Genomic DNA, 21620 nt, shown 5'->3' with positions numbered 1-21620 from the left:
TATAAATTAGTTAAAACCCTTTAACAGTAATCTATTACAGTATAAAAACTAAAATCCACAGAATTCAGAAAAGTACAAGCGAGTAACACACCAAAATAAGTAGCACAGTTACCTACAATGTTTTTTGTTGTTTAAAGTGCTAATGCTATATATACCAGCAAGTAGAAGATATATATCAAATACACCCTCAACTCTGGAAGCTAACACAGAAGTTGTTTACATAATATGTTCAAAGTTATACAGTTATAAAGAAATAGTTCTCTTACGCAAATACACTTTCCCTTGAGTGTTCTTAAAGTATATATGGTTTGAACTGTGAAACAGAAAGAACATGAACACTTTTGTATGAATTGAGGGTAAGTCTCATTCTATCCATATGGCATACACAAACTCACTTACAACACATTATCTGGTTGACAGTAATCATCCAGATTAGTAATTACTGCTTCAAAGGCACATAAGCTACTCTTCTTTTTTACTTTGCAACTGGACACACCTTACATACATTTTCCTCCATCTTTACTGTCTTTTTCCTCTTCTCCAATGTATATTCTCCAACCTAACTTTACTCAACCTAATGTTTACATGGGGTGGTAGCACTTGCTTCAGGAGTAAACATTAAATATACCTTGGGGATGTCTTTTTCTCAACTTTAGAAGGATGACAATTTTGATATTTGGCAAAGAATAAGGAGTGAGACAAAGTGAGTGAGAGGTATGAGGTAGCACACGTTCTCTTTACATAAAGGCATACAACTGTCTGTAAAGGATATTTATTGGGGAAATGCTAGTAAATAACCATACAGTCCATGTGTCATCTCTTCTATGCAATCAACATCATCAACAAGGTTGAAAAATCTAAAATGTTAGGCTTGTTTATTAGATTTATTAAAAGAATTCAGACACCTATAAAATTGAAGTAGAATAAACAAATCCTCTTTTTTGTTCTAAAAAAAAAAAAAGTCTAACAACTGTTAAAACATATGTAAATGTCTAAATTGCCTCCTAGAAGCTTTCTATCTTTATACATAAATTCATCAAACAACAAGAATAGCCTGAAAGCAAGTTCACCCTCAAATCCACAATGCCTATGGGCAAAGTTAAGCTCTCAACAGATAGGTGTTGAATCAATGAGAAGAGACTACAGGAAACAATAATTATTGACTAGCTTGACTCCCTGTTTTCAGTTCTTACTCCCTTCAAAACACTATCCATGCTGCCACTAGTTATCTTTCAAAATAGTAAAAGCATGTTCATATCATTACTATAATGAAAACCCTTTAACAATGCCTTATTACGTAAAGAACTAAAAATGCCTCGTTCAAGTAATCTGGCCCTCTACTTAACAATCCATTCTCAGTTTTTGCTATGTCCCACGCCTTACCATCCATCAAGTATACTAACAGGCTGGGTGCAGTTGGCTCACACCTGTAATCCCAGCACTTTGGGAGGCTAAAGCGGGCAGATCACTTGAGGCCAGAAGTTTGTGACCAGCCTGGCCATCATGGCAAAACCCCATGTATTTGTACTTTTGTACTAAAAATACAAAAATTAGCTGGGCATGGTGGCACACGCCTGTGGTCCCAGCTACGCAGGAGGCTGAGGCACAAGAATTGTTTGAACACAGGAGGCAGAGGTTGCTGTGAGCTGAGATCATGCCACTGCACTCCAGCCTGGGCGACAGAGGAAGACCGTCTCAAAAAAAAAAAAAATGTATGCTAACAAACCATCTAACGCTCCTGACCTCCATGACTCAATCCTTCAAAACTAATTTGTGTCACTTTCTTGGTCTGCAATTCCATGCTTCAGTGACTCAACTATACCCAGGGAAGTTGAAATACTCTCACCTCCCTAATACCACTATATCTTTTATATACCTTTGTTATGTTTATGATTTTAAAATTATAATTATTTCTTTACATTTCTATTTCATCCATAATAGTCCGCAAATTTGCTTTAATTTTATATCCAATCTAAACACATATCCTAACAAATACATTTAAAAATGCATACTTTTTAAAAATGTGTATACATATACAACTGTAAAATATTATAAAATATTACATTTTTAATGAAAATGTTATAAAACAGACAAAATAAAATAATATATTAAATTTCTTTTTAAAGTTCTCCTATGTTCTTCCCAAATTCCAATGAAACACTGTGCAAATGGCCTTATTTGGAAGCCAGTACACTAGCATTTGAATTCTTTAAAGTCAAGAAATTATGTCTCATTCATCTTTGTATACCAGTACATATGTACTTGACATATAAAAGATGATCAATGCTGAGAGTCAGAGGGTGAAAAAAAAAAAAAGATGATTGATGAAATTCTTTCTGGACAAGTTAATAAACTAAGGGACTGAAAGGATTTTAAATATTATTTCAAAAAAATTATCTTTCTAACAGTGGCCCTGATTTGGTGATACAAAATAAATAATATTGTTAATCATCCATAAAGGCTCCATAGTAAAGAATTAAATATACGATATTTTCAATTATAAATGCATCCCAATATCAGAAATGTAAAAATATATGTGGCTTAAAATCACGAAATATGGTAATAGGCACACAATAAATATGTACTGAATAAACAATTATTGACCTAAAGACAAAAAGTATAACAATCATTTTTAGAATAAAATATAATTTCTTAAAAGAAGAAGTACAATATTTGGGAAAGTCTGATGAGATTGATTTCATTAAAATTTAAAACTTCTGTGCATCAATAAACACTGATTTGGAAAACATATTGTCACACATATAACCAGGAAAGTACTAGAATCCAGAAAAGATAATTGATTCCTACATATTAAAAAGAAAAAACAAGACAGAAAACCAAATAGAACAAACTTGCAATTAAGTTATAAAAGAAAAATACAAACAAATAAAAATAAACCTCAGAAATATGTTCAACTTCATTGGTAATCAGGGAAAAAAAATAGACAACCAAATAAAAAAAAAACAGAAGATTGTATTATAAGATTATACAAACTTGCAATTAAATCATACAAATTCCAAATAAGTAAAAAAAAATAAGAAGAAGAAATATGTTAAACCTTGTTAGTAATCAAGGAAAAGCAAATTAAAACAGGATGGTACCATTTCACACACATCAAATTGGCGATAATATAAATGTCTGATAAAACCAACTGTGGCAAACTGAAACAATTACTTCTGAGAGAAATTTAGCAAAGTAGATAATATAGCTGAAGCTGCTGATTTAATCACAATCTCCATGATATAATATATATGACAGAACAGAGTTTTTAAAAACACTTCCCAGGTAATTACATTCCAAGAATGAGAACAACTGTCCTAGCGAAATTTTCACGTGTGCACAAGAAAAAAACATATAAAATTGTTCAATACAGTAGTAATATAAAAGCAAAAAATGGACACCAAAATGTTCATCAAAAAGAAAAAGGATAAATTCTGTATATTTATACAATGTAACACTCAATGGTAATTAAAGTGTATGAACTAAATCTAGACGTATTAGTACAAATAAATCTCAACATTATCTTGTTGAGCAAAGGTCAGCAAAGGTACAGTACAATAACATATATATAACACTAGAAACCTTGCAAAAGAATATCATATATATTTTATGGATACACACACAGTAAAAGTATCTGAAGCATTCATGGGAACAATAAACACCAAATTTAGGATAGAGGTTGATTCTGGGCAAGAGATTTGAGAATAGGAGAGAGGTGTAACTAAGAAACTTCTATTGGATTCGTACTGAATCACATCTTATTAAAAAGAAAGCGGACCAAAAGTATGAAGTTTTAACAAATCGAGGTGGTCAGGACATGAGTATTCCTTATATTATTTTTTAGGCTCTTGTATATGGTGAAATTTTTCATATTTTTAAAAAGTATTAGAAAACTGCTATCTAAGAGAGAGTACTCAGCTAAGAAGAGAGAGTAAGCCCAGACTGAACACGTATTAAAGCAGAGCTCAGTGTCAAGAGTTAAAGGAGATAGAACTTCCCTATTCACAAAGAATAAAGCCACTCCCCCCACCCCTTATATCTAGTTACAGGCCAAGGAATGTTATTCCAAGATCTGTGATAAGATTAAGCCAATTCTCGAAAGCATTACTTTTGAGGAATATAGTAGTCAATCAGAACAAAATAAAACTTGGTGTTTTCTGGCCCTGAGGCTCTTAAATTTGAAGCTCTGTGTTTTAAATACAGAAATTCAATCAAAAAATAAGACGTGTGCATTAAAAATTTGCAGGAAAAAAATGCCTTTTCATAACCTGAATTAATACTGTAATTTATTACCCACTGAACAGCTCATAATAAGTTTCTCTTTTGTTTTGTTGCTATTTTGGTGACAGAAATAAACTCATGAGGTTTACAAGAAAAAAAATCAAGTACAGGATAATTGAAACGAAGAAATTCTCATTTTATGAAATGCTGTCTTATTTTATCAGAGTTAAGCCATTATTCTTTACTCACTTGCAAGTTAAAGAAACCTAAAACAAAGAAATGTGTGAAAATTAACAATAAGAGAAAGAAAAGGAGATATAAAAGGATTAACAAAAAGATACCCAGTGAGTAACCTGAGTCACAAATTTTCTTTCCTACTATCTCTAAGGCAGTACCCAAAGACTATTTGTCAAAAATACATCCATTATTTCAGTAATAACTTTTATTTTATATATTATAGGTACTTACATTGAATTTAATTATGTCATATATCAAATATCTAGGAACAGCCTGTCCATTTACTCTGTCAATAATCATCTCCTTGAAAGAGAAAAGAAGATAAGTTTCTTCATACTTTAATATAATTTTTTAAATTTGACTGAAATATAGCATACACACTGTAAGCATATAAACCATAAATATACAACTTGATGAAATTTCAAAGTGAACACACTTGTACCCAGATCATATAAACTGCTAGCTCCCCCCATCCCCATCATGCATTTATTCTATACTGAAATAGAATCACCCGACAATATCTCATCATATTTTTCATATTTGAATTTCTATGCTACATTTGGCTTTATGCTTGAATTACTAAGCAACAATCAAGGGTAGGGAGACTACAAATTTTAAATTCTAAAAGTCAGGATCTTTTTAAAAAATATTTTTGTTTAATCATTAATTTTAAATTTTGTTATGCGCCAATTACTTTAATCATAAAATCTATGACAGTAAATGGCACCCCCATTATAGATTGAATTCCCAAGTGAGCCAAGTGGCCTTTCTTGGTTTCATGCCACTTTACTAGGCTTTGATCAAAGGGAATAGGGCAAAAGAGTATGAACAGATCACTGTAAATCTACCATAGCCATTAAAAATTTAAAAAAAAAAATCTGGCCGGGCGCGGTGGCTCACGCCTGTAATCCCAGCACTTTGGGAGGCCGAGGCGGGCGGATCACAAGGTCAGGAGATGGAAACCACGGTGAAACCCCGTCTCTACTGAAAATACAAAAAAAAATTAGCCAGGCGCGGTGGCGGGCGCCTGTAGTCCCAGCTACTCAGGAGGCTGAGGCAGGAGAATGGCGTGAACCCGGGAGGCGGAGCTTGCAGTAAGCCGAGATCGCGCCACTGCACTCCAGCCTGGGCGACAGAGCGAGGCTCCGTCTCAAAAAAAAAAAAAAAAAAAAAAAAAAAAACTGCAGTCTGACAGAACAAGATAAGGACATTAAAGGATGACTACAGGTGTAAAATCCAGTATTACATAAAATTTTTATTAATACTTTTTTACCTAAAATTATTTTTCTTTCCTCATATTCTTACTAGGAAACCAGGTAGGTTTTCTTGCTATCTAATTTTATAACAGAAATTCCATGTAAAACCATCTAAAATTACAAAAAAAAAACACTGATTTAGGAAAAATATATTTTGTTGTTGTAACAAAGCATTACCTAAGCCTACGTAGAAGGAGTGTAATTATTTCTACTCAAAGAACAAGAGAAAGTTTGATAGTAAGGTACATGACCATTAGCTGCATCCTGAAAGATGCAGAGTATATTTTCCAGCAGGATAGTGGATAGGCCAAATGGTATAACAAAGGCATGAAAAAAGATGGCTTGGAGTAAATTGTCCAAAGCTGAGTATTTGTGATTAGCAATCACAATCAAAGACGAGACTGAAGACACAGGCATGCTTCAGATATAAAGAATAGTATATTGAATAGTTTGGCTTTTTTGCTATGAGTAATAGGGAACCAATGAAGGGTTTTCAAAACCCATGGACCTTCAATGCTCATCTCTGTAACTTATTCCTTGAAATCTTTCATATAAGGCCCCGTTGGTTCTAACCATCATAGTTCATATAGGTGATGAAATGTTCTGGAATTAGATAGTGGTATTGATTATATGACTTTGTGAAAAGACTAAAAACCACTGGATTGAACATCTTAAAATAGTGAATTTCATAGTATGTAAATTGTACCTCAATTTTTAAAAAAAAAAAAGAACTAAATTAAAAAAAAAAAAAAGAAATCCTGAAAGCAGTTCTTCAGATTGAAGAGGAGTAACAAAACCCCAGATACACAACATATATTAAATGTCAGCTATATACATATTAGTTATACATGTTACATAGTTATTAGCAAAACAAAGTTACTAAAAGGATATTTCCTTTTAACATCAAAATATAAAATGTCATCTCTTCTTGATCGTTAATTTTCTCTACTTTAAATTTACAGACTTTCTAAAATTTCAGTAATACGCATGCAGTGTTTTATAAAAAATTAGTAGTTGAAAAAGACATGGAATTTTTCCAAAATTCTTGCTATTAACTTTAATGATTAACCACTATATTCTTATCTTAGTCTCAATATTAAATTGATTAAATTTCACTGATATGTTTCAAGTGAATTAATGCAATATTTCTAAATTCCTATTTTCTACATTTTATAGGTCAAAGAACATAATTAAGCAAAGCAAAACAAAAGCTTCAATGCTCACATCTGACAGTCAGACAATTAGGTAGTTTGAGTTATTCTTGGATTTGAAATTTTACAAAAACAATTTGCACATGAAAATGTAGAAGAAACAGGAAACTACCGAGGACTGTTTAAATTAACTAACCAAAAAAAAAAAAAAAAAAAAAACCCAGATATGGCAACTATAATTCTAGCCCAAGTAAACTGACATCATGAATCATATTGCTATTTTTAAAACTTCACAAGAATCTATTATGCTGCTCTCAGTTATCCAAGTTTGAGGTGAAATAAATAGTATTGCTAAGTTAAATCTGCAGATGGTTAAACATCTAATTTTTAAGCATTATTTCCTACCTAGAATGCCCTCAGCCCACGTCCATCAAAAATCTTTCTATAGAAATCTTTGTTTCTAATGCCAACTCCTACATAAAACATATTTAGTTCCTGACTAACTAGATGTGATTTATTTCTCCTCTAAACTACCTCAGGACTTATATACCTCTCTTTGGGTTATTGTTTTATTCAAAGGTCTCTTCCATCATTACCATTCATTCTCCACCCCACTCAATTAAGTAAAATGTTTCAAGGGTGAGGCCTTCTCCTCAACTCTCTAAGCAATACCCATACTCTTGGTATAATAGGCACTCAACAAACATTAGTTCAATTATAAACTATACTAAACTTTGACAAATGCTATTATTTCTTTTCCTTTCTTATATTTTATTAATTATAATGCTAAAAAAATGTACCTTAAATAAAGATAACGGAAACTAAAATGTTCCTGCTGTTCCCATGAACCAACTACCAGAGTTGCCACAAATGACTACGACCTTTATGTACTATACAACTGCAAGGTTGCCAGTCACATTAACTATAATATGATAGTTAAATCTATATACAGATACATATACATGTACATATGTATGTGTATATATATATGTTTTTATTAGAAAGTGATATTTTGTTACACATGCTGTCATAGGAATAAAAATTTACTAGACACAGGAAAAAATACAAAAATCAAACTGTCCAACAAAAGGGGACTGGTTGAATAAATTACAGAACTGTTTCTCAAACTTGCCTAATTACAATCACTTGGTCACTTGTACGAACATGTAGGCCCCTGGGAGATTCCAATTCATATGGTCTAGGATACGCTATTAGAAGGGGTCATATTTTTAACAAGTAATTTTTTAACCCTACAATTTTCACAATCACGATATTTTGGAAGCCCCAGTTCATGGTCTCTATATATTCAGTGGTAAACCATTCAGACATTTATGTGAAAAAGATGTCCAAAACATATTGCTAAGTATGGGGCAAAAAGATAAGTTACTAACCACATGTAACATTTATTTCTCTTCATGCAAAATTATATAACTATCCATATGTATACATATTTGACCAGAGCAATCATTTAATACCCTTTCCAGCTTTAACAAGTTTCTCCACTAAAGAAAATATCTCAAAGTCCTACTTATGTTCAAAGATTCAGTTGGCAGATCCCTCTTCAAAAGGACCTTAATTCAATGTAAGCACACACAAGAAATAAATGAAATTTAACAACCTAATAAAAGTTAGATTTGGCCAGGTGTGGTGGCTCACACCTATAATCCCAGCACTTTGGGAGGCTGAGGCGGGTGGACCATGAGGTCAGGAGTTCGAGGCCAGCCTGACCAACATGTGAAACCCCTTCTCTACTAAAAATACAAATTAGCCAGGCGTGGTGGCGCATGCCTGTAATCCCAGCTACTAGGGAGGCTAAGGCAGGAGAATCGATTGAACCCAGGAGGCGAAGGTTGCAGTGAGCCGAGATCGTGCCATTGGACTCCAGCCTGGGCAACAGAGAGAGACTCCATTTCAAAAAAAAAAAAAAAAGTTAGATTTGATTCGAAACTTCTTAACCAATAGAAATACACATTTACTTACAAGGAAAAGAAAAATGGCAATGTTTAATTTTATATTATACATAAATATGACTTACGCCATCCAAGAGAGTATTTGATAAATGCATACGAAGATCTTTACGAAATGGAAATTCCAGATTTGAAACATGAAATACTGAATTGTCTCTATCAATCATAAAAACTTCATTTGTGCCATCAATCAACATCATGTACCTGTAAATGAAACATTAAAAAGCTAGTATTTGCAGTATAATATCAAGAACAGGGTCATGAGAAATAACAAACTGGTTTTCCATAGACCTTAAACATTATTAGACTAATGTTCACTAGAGTCTCTCTATCATGCAGATTAAAGTATCATGAATAATAATTTTTTTTTCTGAGACAGAGTCTTGCTCTGTTGCCTAGGCTGGATGGAGTACAGTGGCACAACCTTGGCTCACTGCAACCTCCATCTCCCGGGTTCAAACAATTCTTGTGCCTCAGCCTCCAGAGTAGCTGGAATTACAGGTGTGTGCCACCATGCCCAGCTAATTTGTTTTTTTCTTTTTTTTAGTAGAGATGGAGTTTCACGATGTCGGTCACAAACTCCTGGCCTCAAGTGATCTGCCCACCTCAGCCTCCCAAAGTGCTGGAATTACAAGAACGAGCCACCACGCCTAGCCCACAAATAATATTTTTTTCAACTTTTTTCATTTCCTATAGAAAACACAGAATATACGGAAATCAAAGTTTTTTATGGAGACAATGTGATGTTCAGGAGTAACCTTATGAATCCATCCTAACAGAGAATGGTTCTCTAATTTTTATGAGATCTTAAACATTGAAGCACACATATACACATATATAAATGTATTTTATTAGCTCAACAACTATATGGATTAGGTATTATTCTCGCCACTTCAAAACAGAAAAAAACAGTGAAAAACATTAAGTGATTTGCCATTTGCCAGACTTTAAATTATCCAGTGCTCTTTCTACCATACCTGTCAGCAAAACAGCTAATCCCTCTCTTTGAATCAATACCATGATATAGCCAGATACCACAATATCAGGTATAATTTTTCTTCTCATTTATGACTATAAAATTAAAATATTTTAAAACACAGCCATAAGATTTTCAATTAGCTCTTATCTTCTTAAACTCAATCAATATATGGGGGAATTCATACACTTAACAACCTGTCATTCTTCAAATGGTCAGGTTATCATCACTGATTTCCCATCAGCAAATCAAGAATGGAGTTCTATTTCACACCATATATAAAGTCCGGATGTATTAAAGTTGAGGACATTACAGTCTGGGAAGCTATGCTACCAAATGGATAGTAAGAAGACTTGGGGTGAAAATGAAGATTATATCCAGGAACCAAAGTCTTAAAAGAATGAGAAAAAATTCACAGCATGAAAGATTAGAAAGTTAAAAGATGTAAGCCTCAAAGAAACAGAATCATTTTGTTAGGCTGTTTTTGTTTGGTGTTTGGTGTTAAATGAAAGAATGGAAGGAAGAGTGGTCTGGAGGTACCAATGAAAATGAAAGAAAACACTGACCAGACTGTCCAACCACCTACCCGCAAAGTACCTAAGGTAGGTCCAAAAAAAAAGGCAGCAATGACTGAAAGATGTAGCTGAATCAAGTTAAGATTAGGGGACAGAAGAAATATTAAATGAAGAGATGCAAGCTAACAGAATATATGGAAGATAATATAATAGTGGATAACTGGCTAACCACAAACCAACGTTCTGAAGAGCAAAGTACACATGTTTAGGATAGGTGAGGAGAAACAGGAGAGCTGATTAAGGGAAAACAGGTGTACAAACAAAATGGAAAAGAGCAGCATGAAAACCAAAGGGGCTTATGTTTTTGGATTAGATTGTGAAGTATGTTGTTCTTTGCTGTTTCCAAAATAATTCCCAAAAAAAAGTGAAAACAGAGGAAAGGAAAAAAGGCAACATAATAGAAAAATTGTTTTAAAGTTTTAATAATAATGATAATTAGTTCCAGCAGGTGTCTGGGGAGCAGATGGAGAGCTCAGGCCCTCGCTATAAAAGCTGCAGCCCTAGTAGATGGGGAGTGTGAGGACTCAGGTTTCACTAAGAAAAATAAATTCAGCCTCAGTCTGGACTGACTGTGTATGTGAAAGACTCCTAGACCAAATGCCAGGCCAGCCGGCACACAGACAACAGGAATACTTAGTTCCCAAGGCCCTCTGGCACATGCTTTTCAAAAGCAGCAATTCCTGGTGTATAGAAAAAATCTAAGCTACCTTTGCCTTGGATTATGTTTCAAAAAGAATTTAAATCAACAAAAGGTAAGATCAAATAAAAAGCAATGATGACATCGTCTGCAAAAATGGCATGGAAGACACACAACCCATCATGTTGTTAAGGACTTAGGCTGGCATTTTGCAAAGTTGATATTCACCAAAAGAGTATTTCAAGGCAAATAAGTTAGGAAACCACTGTATTTTTCTCTTAGAAAGTCAAGATATATATTAGGATATTTAAAGTTATGATAAAATATATAAATAAGTCTGTTCATCTTACTTAGTCCATTGTTTCCTAAACTTAATCCTGATATCTGTTAAAATTTGACAGAATTGGTGTTCTATACTTACAATTTGAGAAAAGCTGACTTAAGCTAATAAATGTTAGAATTCAGAAAAAAGAAATGGTTTACTCTTATGATCATGTAATAATGATAACTGAAATTATATTTCCCCTTTCACTGACTGCCCAGAAGTTGAGAATTTTAAATTTAATGTTTAAGTAGAATAGGTATTATCCCAAGGTGAAGATACATTTATTTTACACACACACAGACACAAACACACACCTGTGTGTCTCAGTATTAGACCTTTGCTTTTAAATCAAGTAGAGTATCAATCAAAAGAAAATACTCTCTATGTACACATGTGTATAAACAGATTTAAAAGACTAAGGAAGAAAAAGTTTTAGAGGATGGAATTTACAAAAAGGATAGCTTATGAGAAACACAGCTTGCATCTGCAGAAACACCAGAGAAATTATTTAGCACTTGGTATTTAGGGATTCTTCTGCACACATAAATTTTCAGGCTTTGGAACACAAGTTTCTGGGCTATGATTTTTTGTTTGAACTCCAGTCATTCCAAATCATATGTTCTTTTGTTATGTGATACTAACAAAAAGTAATGAGCTATTTCACGTAAGGAATATGGATATATTTCCACATCACTCTGAAGTCCCCGAAAGCAGTCAGATTCTTTAAAAAGAGGCAACTACCTCACAGACTGTCAGTATATAACTATGTATATAACTATGGTGCAATATAATCTATTAATTAAGAAATTATCTCGGCCGGGTGCGGTGGCTCAAGCCTGTAATCCCAGCACTTTGGGAGGCCGAGACGGGCGGATCACAAGGTCAGGAGATCAAGACCATCCTGGCTAACATGGTGAAACCCCGTCTCTACTGAAAAATACAAAAAAATTAGCCGGGCGAGGTGGCAGGCGCCTGTAGTCCCGGCTACTCGGGAGGCTGAGGCAGGAGAATGGCGTAAACCCGGGAGACAGAGCTTGCAGTGAGCTGAGATCCGGCCACTGCACTTCAGCCTGGGCGACAGAGCGAGACTCTGTCTCAAAAAAAAAAAAAAAAAGAAATTATCTCAACTGCAAATTTAATATTCAGAATTATCAATAGATATTTGTATTATATTCATGCCCATTAAAAGGCAAAATTTAATTCAGTATATGTTTCCCAGATAGAAAATGCTAACGTATATATACCAAAGGTATATGGATTACAGAAAAGCCAGATTTATAGACTACTTTACTGTAAATGAAGGTTTTCTACCATAACTGGAAATAATCTTTCAGAGCAGTCACTGAGATGTGAGATATATAATTAAGTAAAACCACCAAATATACATTAATAAACTTAGGAAGTACATAATTAAAGAGAAGGAAAACTGATGGAAAACAATGGTAACTAATACCACCTTAGAGTTCTAATTCACATTCCTCCCAGTAGTCTGAGAGTAAAATGGTCATTAAACTCCTTGTAATTTAAAGTTATCACCAATTTAGACCCAACTCTGATCATCAAATTAGGAATTTATCTTATACTCTATGAAGGCAGAAATCATATCTATTTTGTTCTTTCCCACAGCTTAAGTACCTTGCACAGTCTATCTGAATACACACTAAAGGAAGGCACTCAATATTTGTTAAGCAAAGCTGTATGTACAACAAAGTTCATCATAATATTCTATAACAGTGAAAGAATAAGCAAAGCTGTATGTACAACAAAGTTCATCAAAATATTCTATAACAGTGAAAGAATAAAAACTCAAATGTCCATCATTCAGCAAATAGGTAAAATAAATATCACATATTCATGTAAAAGCGTACTATTCAAGCATTTTTAAAACAATGATAAAAATATTCATTAATACAGAAAGAGATTTACAATATACTTAGTGGGAAAAAAGCAAGTTTAAAACCAGAATAGATGAAATAATGACAAGGGAAAGGAGGAGGATAAAACTGTTTGTATATCGTAAATACAGAGAGTAAAGCCTATACCAAAATATTAAGAGCTGCCCCATCTCTATGTAATAGAATTATCAATGATATTTGCTTTCCTCATTATGCTTTCCTGTATTTTCAAAATTTTTAGAAATAAACACAAATGGCTTTCAGACACAGGGGGCAAAGTTAAAGCTGCAAGGGGGAAAAAAGCTACCAAGCCAGAAATGTAGTCTATAATCAGACCCAGAGAAACATTTTCCCTTTGCAAAGTGTCAATGAATTAAGAAAGGATTCTAATCTTGTTCTTTGTACTACAGAGGCTTCAAAACAACAGATATTCCTCTTCTCCTATGATAGAGCCTCCATACTAGAGCCTTTTGATGGGCAATAAAAACAGAAAAGCTGATCGTTTACATTGATTTATTTCACCACCATCTCTATCTCTATCCATTCTTCCTAACCCCTATCAAACTTATTATGGCTTTTCTCTTAAATTTTTTAATCAATTCATTTTTTAAATAAAAGTTAAAGGGCCGAAATGGAGCCAGTCTAGATGCCAGACAGTACTAGGTGCTAGGGTTATAACAGCAAACGGCATAGACTCTCTTCTCCACTTCATATCATTTACACTCAACAAGAAAACAAGACATTAAATAATTCCAAACATAATACATATTAGAACAGTGAAGTAGAAGCTATTACAGGAGCCTACAAAGGTAGAACCTGTCAGAGTCTGGAGATCAGGGAAGGCATTCCAGAGGAATTCATGCATAGCTAATACACTTATTGAGCAATTACTATGTTCTGAAGAAAAGAGCACTTTTCTTAACTCATTTATTAACTCATTTAATCCTTACAACAACCTTACCAGGTCAGTAAAATTATTATCCCCATTTTCCAGATGAGGAAACTGAGACACACATAAGTAACTTGCCCAATGTCATAACGCTGGCACAACAGCAACGCTGATATTCAAACTTAGACAATAGTTTATTTATACACCCTCTACAGTACTACCCCTCACATTCGGTATGTAGAAGTCAACCCAGCATAGGTTGTAATGTGAGACAGGAAGAGAAATGAGGGATGAGAGGGTTGCAGTACACAGTAGTACTAGTAGGTGCAATGTCCTTCAGACAAGATAGAATGCAGCAATGTTCTGGTAACTAAAAAAGGTTCAGAATACTGAAACGTAAAGATAAAGCAGGAAAATGGTATGGCATAAGACTAAAGAAGTAACAGAGAAACAGGAATTATGAAAACCTTTTTTTTTCCTGAGGCAGGATCTCACTCTGTCACCCAGGCTGGAGTGCAGTGGTGTGAACATAGCTCACTGCAGCCTTGAACTCCTGGGCTCAAGCTATCCTCCCGCCTCAGCCTCCAAATGTGCTGGGATTACAGGCATGAGTCACCATGCTCAGCCTGAAATATTTTTTAATCCCTCCACCCCCAGCTACCAGTTATTTTAACTTTTTTTTTTTTTAATTTTATCTTAGAAAACAAAAAACTACTTGTATGAGACAAACAGAAACCATAAAGCAGAATTCAAACCCAGGAGATGTACTACAGCACGTTGGTTACACAGATACTGGAAAGCTGAGAACATAGAACAGGAAGCCTGAAATAATCCAGAGATTAATAGTTGCAGGAAACACTATGACCCACAGGATTAGGGGAACAAAATGAAAGAGATCTGTTATTGAAAAGCTAGGAGCTTGGAAGAAAAGCATTATGGGGCTATGCCTGGAAGAGGGTGAAAGAGGTCCATGTGGTGGGATGCTCTAACCTCTAAGAAGGTGGCCACACTGTTTTCCATAATGGTTGACGAGTTGATGGGTGCAGCACACCCACATGGCACAAGTATACATATGTAACAAACCTGCACGTTATGCACATGTACCCTAGAACTTAAAGTATAATAATAATAATAATAATAATAATAATAATAATAATAATAAAAGAAGGTGGCCACAAATGGCCCTGTAGCTTAAGGTTTGAATCCCTATGAAGAGGTGTCCAATGGAGGATGGTCAAACCACTAAGGGAACAAAGTCCAGCAGGTTAGGAAGTGATACAAGGGGTACTCTATCTAACTAGGATGCCCTGCCCAGAAGCTGTTATCTCTGAGAGGTAACAGCAAGACTGGTGTGGAAAGTGACAAAAGAAGTTGGAGAATGGAGTAACAGTTGTCCTTTGCTGCTGCAGGTATTCTTACAGAAACTGAAAATAAGAGTAGTCCCTTCTCTCACCTTCCAAATTCCTGCCAGTGCTCCCAGTGGTGAAACTCAACAGCAAGCAAGCTGGCAAGGGAGTCTGGGAAATGTAGGTTGCAAAGTCCCACCCCTAACACAGTATAAAAGGGTGGACTGGAACTGAGAGATGGGAGGTAAATAAATGCAGACCACTAAAATGTTTTAAGCAAACTAATGACATAATCTGATCTGCATTTTTAAAAGTTCATCAACATATAATATATACCCCAACAGAATAGGGGCCAATCTGTAGACAAGAGAAATCATAAGGTTTCTTTAATAGACCATGTGAGAAATCACAGTGACTAGGATAGTAGTAACAATAATTTTAGAGATAAATAGATAAACTCAAGATATTCAAGTTGTAGACTGACAGGAATTCAATATGCTATTTACTGGATATGTGACTGAGAAAATGAGAGAAGTTCCAAGTTCTGGCTTCAGGAACTGGGTATACTTACTGAGCCATGGGGCATTTAAGAAGGAAGCAGTAATTGTTCCATTTTGTTTGGAAGAAATGATGGACACCATGAGTTTAGATGGAAACCAAAGGCCCAGATTTTCCCTACCCCTAGCAGGCTGGAAATAGGCTCAGGATCTAGACTAGCGATCCATGTTCCTTTCCCAAAACTCTTAACTTGAGTGACAAAGAGGCACAAGAATAGTTGCAGAATTATTTATAGCAACAGCAGAGACATTGTCAGCAAGTGCTAACGGTGGCTTCTTAATCAAAATGTTCCAGTGCCCTGACCTTGGCTCTGGTCCTTGCTGCTGGTTTCCCTTGATTCCTATCCATTTTCCAAGACTGGTTCTCCTTATTTATTCCTTTGCATAAATTAGCCAAAGTTGATTTCTATTGCTTACAGTCAAGAAGGCTAACAAGGCTAGCCATAGTGACACACATCTGTAATCCTAGTACGCTGGGAGGCCAAAGCAGGAGAATCACTTGAGGCCAGGAGTTCAAAACTAGCTTGGCCAAGATAGCGAGACCACATCTCTATTTTTTAACTGGGGAAAAAAAAAGGATGCTAATGGGTTTTTTGTTGTTGTTGTTTTTGCCTCAATATATACAGCTAAATGTAAGGAAGTTTAATGTGCCTATGATGAAATCCCACTGTAATGTCCCTAACATATCCTTAATACCAAGGGTTACATAATACTAGCCCTTTACCTAGTAACTTCATGCCAAGAGACACACCATCTATTTACCATCCTTCAACATAGACAAGTGTATAATGCTAAGCCTAGAGTTTACTTTCTCTGTACATCTTTTCTCTCATAAGAATTCACTCCGTCTCCAAAAAAAAAAAAAAAAAAAAAAATTCACTACCAAACCTCTGCTATTTCTATACAAGCTACATTTCCTCTCATTTTTATTCCGAACAGATTTGGCACACAAGTCCCTGAGAGCTAATTCTCAATGTTGTATTAGTATACAGAAATAAACTCAAGTATACTAAAATTTTCTTATAAAGAAAATTCAGACCACTTCCCCAGATAGAATATATAAACCTTCCTGACATAGAAGCAGTAGGTCAGACCATGCCCCCTACTCACCAACACCTGTCATGTGTTCAAAAAACAATACAAGAACAGCTGACTTGCCAAACTCCAGCTTTCTTCCTTCCTCATGGGGCTCATGCACACTTTGCCTGTTTCTCTCATTACCTCACTGCTCAGTAAACTGTCTCTGACAACCTCTTTTGCAAGGTATACCCATGTCTTCTTTAACCCATTTTTTTCCTGTTTCTTTCAACTCTTTTTTTTTAAATAAGAAATCTTAAGTATATTTTACCACAATTTTGTAAAAAGAAAAAGGAAAAACATATTGCTCCTTCTCACCTCCTTTAACTTAGTTCCATTCATGAATCAATGAAAACTCTAATCAAAGTTTCTGTATAAAGCAAAATTTAAAGTAATAAGTTGTTTAATCCATCTAGACAATAAAGAATCAGTGTCAAAATCCCCTTCACAATCTCCTTATATAATAGTCTCTGTCTCCTTATCTTATAAAATCCAGTTTTCCCCAAAGTTTTTCAATTATTCAAAATAGTTTTCATAAACTTCTTATGTTACAATGGCAGTTTGCTTAATTACCAGTGTTGAAACAGTACATTTTGTCATTTTTCATAGTATATATATATAGTAAGTAATTTAGCTACCTTAGGAATAAGCTTGATAGACTAGTTTGGGCACCTAACTACCATTTATACTATAATTCCATAGAAATACAATCTAAACTTAATGAATCTCAGAGAAAAGACCAATTTAAACATCATTTGTTTGCATCTGTGATATTGTGAAATATATATATTTGTTCTTCAACCGTTTCCTGGCATACAAATCCTAAAATCCTCAGAAACACCAAAATGATGCTTTCTTGTATATTAATGAGTTGACCGATGGTTGGCAACTCCTAGGTAGCTTCGGGATGGGGACTAGGAAAGAACGTGGCAAGATTAGAGTGTTAGGACTTTCAGCACCAACCCACATCTTCTAGGAAGGAGAAAGGGCTGAAGATTAAGTTCATCACCAACAGCCAATGGTTTACTCCATCACGCCTACATAATGAAGCCTCCATAAAAGACCAAGGACGGGGTTTGGGGAGCTTCCAGACAGCAGAACATGTGGAGGTTACCGGAGGATGGCACACCCAGGGAGGACATGAAAGCTCTGTACTCTTTCCCCCACGCATCATCCTATGCATCTCTTCATCTATATTCTTTGTACTATCCTTTATAATCAACCAGTAAACATAAGTTTCTCCGAGTCCTGTGAGTTGCTTTAGCAAATTAATTGAATCCAAAGAGGGGGTTGTGAGAACCCCAAATTGAAGCTGGCTGATCAGAAGTTCTGGAGGCCCAGACTTGCAACTGTGTCTGAAGAGGGGGCAGTCTTGAGGACCTTACCTTATGTCATCTTCCCGGAAATTCAACTGACTCATATTAAGGTCCTTAGTTTCACATTAACAAATTTAAAAGAACACCCACATACAGTAACACTGTCTAACCATTTTTTTCACTTTTTACTGCTGTTAACAATCAGTGAAATGACAACGTAGCTCTAACATAATCTCTTTACCAAAAACTATCAAAATTTTCATTCAGCAATATAAAAGATTCTAACCCTACAGGTATTTTTGTTTTGACTTATTGATTATATAAGCACAGCAGGCCTCTTCAAAGGATGAGCTCTTCTTTCACACTCGTACCACATCAATTTAAAGTCATGAAACAGATGTGACTGATTATGGCTTTATGGTCTTAAATTCACTTTAAGCCCATAGCTCCCTTCTATTATGTGATCACTTACATGAACACAGCAGTAATTAAGCAGACAACATGTATTATTTAATTTTAAATTGCAAAGCCTATTCACTTCCCCACCAATTTAATTGTCAAATTTATCTAACTAGTCTTTGATCTCAGAATGTTAAGTGTATATTAAATGGCAGGCCAGCAGCATGCCACTGAAGATTTGGACAATTTGCCAACATTTAAATGTCTTCTACATAAGCATAGCCATCTTTATTTTATATATGGTTTCTACCACACATTTTTTACTATGTCATGTTTATCTAAATGGCTTAATCTTAATAAACAGTACTGGGTAAATTACATCTATAGAAAAGTCATCAGAAGACTGTAACTTTTATTTTAATTTCAGTTAATTCATCAAAAGTAAATTTTGAAGACGTAGAGATACCTACCATAAAGAATCACAAAATCTCAAGCCTTATCAAACTACTGTGTGTCCTTATTTCTATTAACAGATTATTAATCGTCTTCAAAATCTGTTTCAAGAAAGTCCTTTCAACCATCGAGATTTAAAGTCTTGTGCAAATCTGTCAATTTAAAAAGCAACACTACGACAGAGTTTGGCAGGGCATGGGGCCCAGTGTCAGTTTCTAGATTCCTCTCTCTTATTCCACAAAATTAATGACATATTAAATATAAATAACCAAGTGTAAGTAAGGAGCAAATTTTTTCCAAACTACTCAACAATTTTAAAAAATTAATTTGCAAACTGTCAATGGTAAGACTGCTATAATTATGGGCTCTGACGAAAAATTCAAGCTCCAGAGCCTGTAATTCCAGACTCAATAGTGCTTGCTATCTAGATCCCTAAAAATCAAGCAGACAGACTGGAATCAAAAATCTCATCCAATATTATGAACAATTCTAGCTGTCCAACTCCTAACTATATGCTTTAACTTCACAATTGCAACTTCCTTATTCTCTTCTCATTTTGCCATCCTCCACTGCTCAGAAATTTGTATATGTCTGTTTCTAAGCCCACGTAGCTATACTAGTACACCATCCTGTCTCAAAATACGTATCTTCAAAATCCTATTCAAAACTCCCATGAAATCTCCCATACTCCAATTAACAGGTCCTAGTCAAAGCACTCTATCACTCCAACTTGTCCAGGAATTAGATAGCTATTACATACAATAAATGATCATATCATGGTGAAAGAGAAGCATACAGGGAGCAAGTAGGAGTGTTAAAATCCAGCTTAAGGAGTTTCAACTTCATTTTGTAATTGGGTTGAAGTATAGTTAAAATACAACAAACACTAATAAATAAAATGAACTGATTGTTCATTTGCCAACATTAGTATTAAAAGTATTAGTACTACATACCATTAATTACATGTTAACATATAGCAAAGAGGGGTAAAGATATCTGTAGGCAAAAGAGAAGGTACCAGCATAGAAAATTATATGGGACTCCACTATAGTGGTTAAGAATCATTCATCCCATACCAACTCTTACTAACTGTGTAACTTTGCACAAGTTACTTGACTAAGTGTCCATTTCCTCACCAGAAGTACTCACCTCCTAAAATAGTTTTAAGAATTAAATGAGTTAGTGCATTCATGTCCACAGCAGCCTTATTCACAATAGCTAAACCACTGAAGCAATCCAAGTATCCATGGAGGGATTAATAAATAAGCAAAATGCAGCATATACATAAAATGGAAAAATATTCAGCCTTTAAAAGGAAGGAAATTCTGACATATGCTACAGCATATGAACCTTGAGGGCATTATGCTAAGTGAAATTAGCCAGTCACAACTAAACACTGTATCATTCCCTCTGAAGTACCTAGAGTAATCAAAATCAGAGACAGAATGGAGTACAGTGGTTGCCAGGGGAATGGAGAGAATAGGGAGTCACTGTTATTTGAGTATAGAATTTCAGTTATACAAGATCAAAGAGTTCTGAGGATAGATGTTGGTGACAGTTGCACACAATACAAATGTACTTAATACCATGAACTGCATAGTTTTAAATGGTTAAAATGTAAATTTTATGTTATGTGTAATTTACCACAATTTTAAAAATTAAAGAATTAAATGAGTTAATATATAAAGGATACTAGAATAGTGATTAATACATAGTAATACAGTATCAGCTATTGTTATTATGTCCAAGGCACAGAGTACTTAATTAAGTACTTAATTAAAGCTAGATATCATTAGTACTACGACTACAACTACTACTACTACTACTACTACTACAGCTGCTACTAGTACTACTTTACACAATCCAAAGAAGAGTTAGAGTTGGGGTTAATGATAAAACAAAACCCTGAATAAAACAGAAGGGATTAGCTTAAGAACCCTATAAACAGGAAAGAGGAAGCCATCCCTTTTGAACACAGAAGAGAAAGAGATAACTGAACACAGAAATTTTGAAACATAGAGAAATGAATCATAGGTAACCCTTGGTAAAGATTACCCGCAGACCACAAACTCAAACATATAAACATATTTACACAGTCAAAGGCAGTCAACAACTACAGTAAAATAGTTCCTTAATTCATTTTTCTATGAATAGGTAAAACTAAAGTAAATTTTGTAAAATCAGACGCTGCACTTAGTGAGTGATAATTCAAAACAGAGAATTCATATTTTAAAAACTTGAATCAGGTGGGCCTCAATCTGTCTAAGAGCTTGTTTTCTAAATGTTAGAATGATAAAAACAAACCCAGAGCCCAAAATATCCCAATATATGGAAAGAATTTCT

At 34.6% G+C, this 21620-nt stretch overlaps 1 protein-coding gene across 3 annotated transcripts in view; it reads right to left on the bottom strand.

The window, feature by feature from the left end:
• Positions 1-21620, bottom strand: part of RNGTT (RNA guanylyltransferase and 5'-phosphatase) — a 334659-nt gene that overhangs the window by 216291 nt on the left and 96748 nt on the right. For all 3 annotated transcript variants that reach the window (XM_028847363.2, XM_028847364.2, XM_028847366.2), the window contains exons 9-10: positions 8901-9036; positions 4690-4761 (exon numbers count right to left, since the gene is read on the bottom strand). In XM_028847363.2, coding sequence (XP_028703196.1) covers positions 4690-4761; positions 8901-9036 — 208 coding nt within the window. The remainder of the gene's footprint in view (positions 1-4689; positions 4762-8900; positions 9037-21620) is intronic.

The sequence above is a fragment of the Macaca mulatta genome, chromosome 4 (assembly GCF_049350105.2).
Source record: "Macaca mulatta isolate MMU2019108-1 chromosome 4, T2T-MMU8v2.0, whole genome shotgun sequence".
Lineage (NCBI taxonomy): Eukaryota > Metazoa > Chordata > Mammalia > Primates > Cercopithecidae > Macaca > Macaca mulatta.
This window is presented reverse-complemented; position numbering and strand designations above follow the sequence as displayed.